Consider the following 2,747-nt stretch of genomic DNA (forward strand, 5'->3'; position numbering starts at 1 on the left):
AAAAAAAAAGATATGTGACAGAGAACATATGACTCATAAAACCTAACATTTTTACTAGGTTAATCATTAAAGAAAAGGCTTGCAAAACCGCGTTCTCTATGAATATCATTTTACTACAACAAAGATAAAAATAATATAAAATACATTCTTACGCCAATTGATTATAAATGCAAATTTGTATGCTGATCTCCATAACATTTATATATTAATATTTTCATCTAGTACAGAATATAGTCATTCATTAAAGCAAATAGATCTTTAAGGTAAATTCTCTGGGATTTTGGCTACAGATCAATCATAGAAAAATTATATTGGCTATCTTTTTAATTGAGAGTGTGTTCTTCTGTAATGTAAGAGACTGAGAGGACTGCCTATGGGTTTCCCAAACTCCATCTTCCTCTTGTTTGAACTTTTCTATAATTATTAAGTGCATTTATTAGTTAGAAATTAGAGCAAGAGAAAAAAGTAGAAATGAATTGTAGCAGTTTCATATACAGATTCCTAAATTTTGCATACTACATAATCTTAGGGCTATTGGATTTGTAGAGTAAAAATCATACTACTATAAAAGTGATTTGGAAAAATTATACAGTAACTATTAATGATTACACAAGGACAAATTTCTAAGGGACATATTGTTGTAACAAAGGCAAATATCGGTTACTTTCTAGGGTAGAAAAGTCAATCTCTACTCTTGAGAGGCAAGGGTTGACTATTACTTGATGTTAGCAGAGCCACAGCTGGTGAAATTGTATGCTTGATGGGGACAATGGCTAAAGTAGTCAGCCCTTATATCAAAGGACACTAACCCCCATACTAATCCTATCAACCCAGAAAAATACTATTGATTGATGAAATATCTTTGCTGTAAAGTAAGCCCATGATATACACAGATCAATGATGTTTCTGAATTATATGTTAAGGAATATACAAGCCTAAAACCTGTGGCTAAAGATGAATAACTAGGCACTTCAAAGGACAATTTCTACTTTGTTTGAATTTCCATTCCATAGATAGAAAGCCATGAGGAAATTCTTCAGTGAATATCCTAGCTACTAGGTAGGAAATAAAGTGCTTCATTTTAACACAGACAAGCCAAAATCTATATGCTAATAAGAGGTATTGAAGAAATCATCCACATAAACCCAATGAAGACAAACAAATCCAAAATTATAAAAAGAATCAGAAACTTCTGTCTGAAATGAGCAAATCACATATTGGACACTTACCACAGTACAGCAATTTTTCATCTGATTTATCCTTACAATGAGGAATGCCATCACAGGTGAGCTGATAGTCAATGCATTCACCATTTCCACATTCAAACTCTGAATAAATGTTACAGGAGGAATTTTTAGCTGAAAGAAAAAAAAATTAATGTTTTTGTTTAATAACAAATATTTTTCAATATCCTTAAAATTATTTTTCTTAACTTTAATTAGAAGTAAACTAAAATTTACCTAAACATAAAATTAAATAAAGGGAAATTATTTATGGCATTTCATCATAAAAAAATTAAGAGGAACATATGTTGTTGTTCTTACCCTCCTATAAATGTTTGGGGAGTTGCATAAATTTATTTTTCTTTTATGGTTATTTGTGTATTTTGGTAATTATTTGGTAACTCTATGCATGGAATTAAATTTGGATAACTAAATTTATGTATCTAATCTAGCAGTCTATCTTAAGAATAAACTTATAAAGAGGAAGTTACATAAGGTCTACACATAATGAAAATGTTTTTGTTTTTTCTTATTACATATTTTTATTACATATTTATTACATATTTTTTAATATACTGATATTTTTCAGTAAATATTATACTTACTTTTGAATGATTGTTGTGAAACTATCTCAGTCAAATAAATGGTCCCAACTTTTCCCCACGTCCTACTTGGACTTTGTTCCTCACTACATTTTGATGAAACCTTAGTAGCAAGTTCTATCATTCAGAAGTATTGTAAGGGCTGAAATCACATTCATCAGTATAGGAGGTACCACAGAGCAGATTCTTTCTACCTGCCTAATTTGTAATTGGCCAATAGTCACAAAGCACACAAAAATCCTTTCTGCAGCAAGGTTTCAGCCCTGGAAAGCCAATATGTAATCACTGTTTTGAAGGATCTCTACGGAGGAAAACTGACTTACTTTATTCTTAAATAATAGATTTTTTACAAACTTTTAAATCCTACTTTTGGGTACCCAGTTGGCTTGCCCATGGGTATTAATTTCATTGCTTGTCAAATAATTATACACAGAAATCTAATTGTATTAATTATATTTGAGGTGTATACAACTCATTTATCTCTGCTATTATGAAAAATATAACTTAATTTTATACTTTAATTTCAATTATTTGAGGTTTATTTCATGAATATTCATTTAAACACCCAATAATATTGTTTGAAGTTTCCAATATTTTATTTCTTCATTCTACCTAGAATTTAATTAATTTTAACAGAATACTATGTGTACATGAATGTATCTTAGACTTCTAATTTAACTCTTTTGATACTAATAAAACTTTCCAAATGATTGTTTTTTGGTGCAATATAAACTTCATTGGTAAATAAGTATCTCAATTAGAATATTATTTTAGAGAAAGTATCAAAAAATTTAAAACCTAAAAGTATTCTTAAACTTAAGGAAAAAGTATTAAGAAGTGTGCTAATCTTACTGAGTACACTCACCTTAGATCATGAAAAGAACCAACATCCTATTTACTGTCTTATTTCCAAAAAAAAAAA

General features: G+C 29.0%; 1 protein-coding gene across 1 annotated transcript in view; it reads right to left on the minus strand.

Moving 5' to 3' along the window:
* Positions 1-2,747, minus strand: part of LRP1B (LDL receptor related protein 1B) — a 320,398-nt gene that overhangs the window by 306,874 nt on the left and 10,777 nt on the right. Inside the window, exon 4 of the mRNA XM_003794393.2 lies at positions 1,230-1,358. Within this exon, the coding sequence (XP_003794441.1) occupies positions 1,230-1,358 (129 nt within the window). The remainder of the gene's footprint in view (positions 1-1,229; positions 1,359-2,747) is intronic.

Source organism: Otolemur garnettii, unplaced genomic scaffold (assembly GCF_000181295.1).
Source record: "Otolemur garnettii isolate 467f Iridium unplaced genomic scaffold, OtoGar3 scaffold00080, whole genome shotgun sequence".
NCBI lineage: Eukaryota > Metazoa > Chordata > Mammalia > Primates > Galagidae > Otolemur > Otolemur garnettii.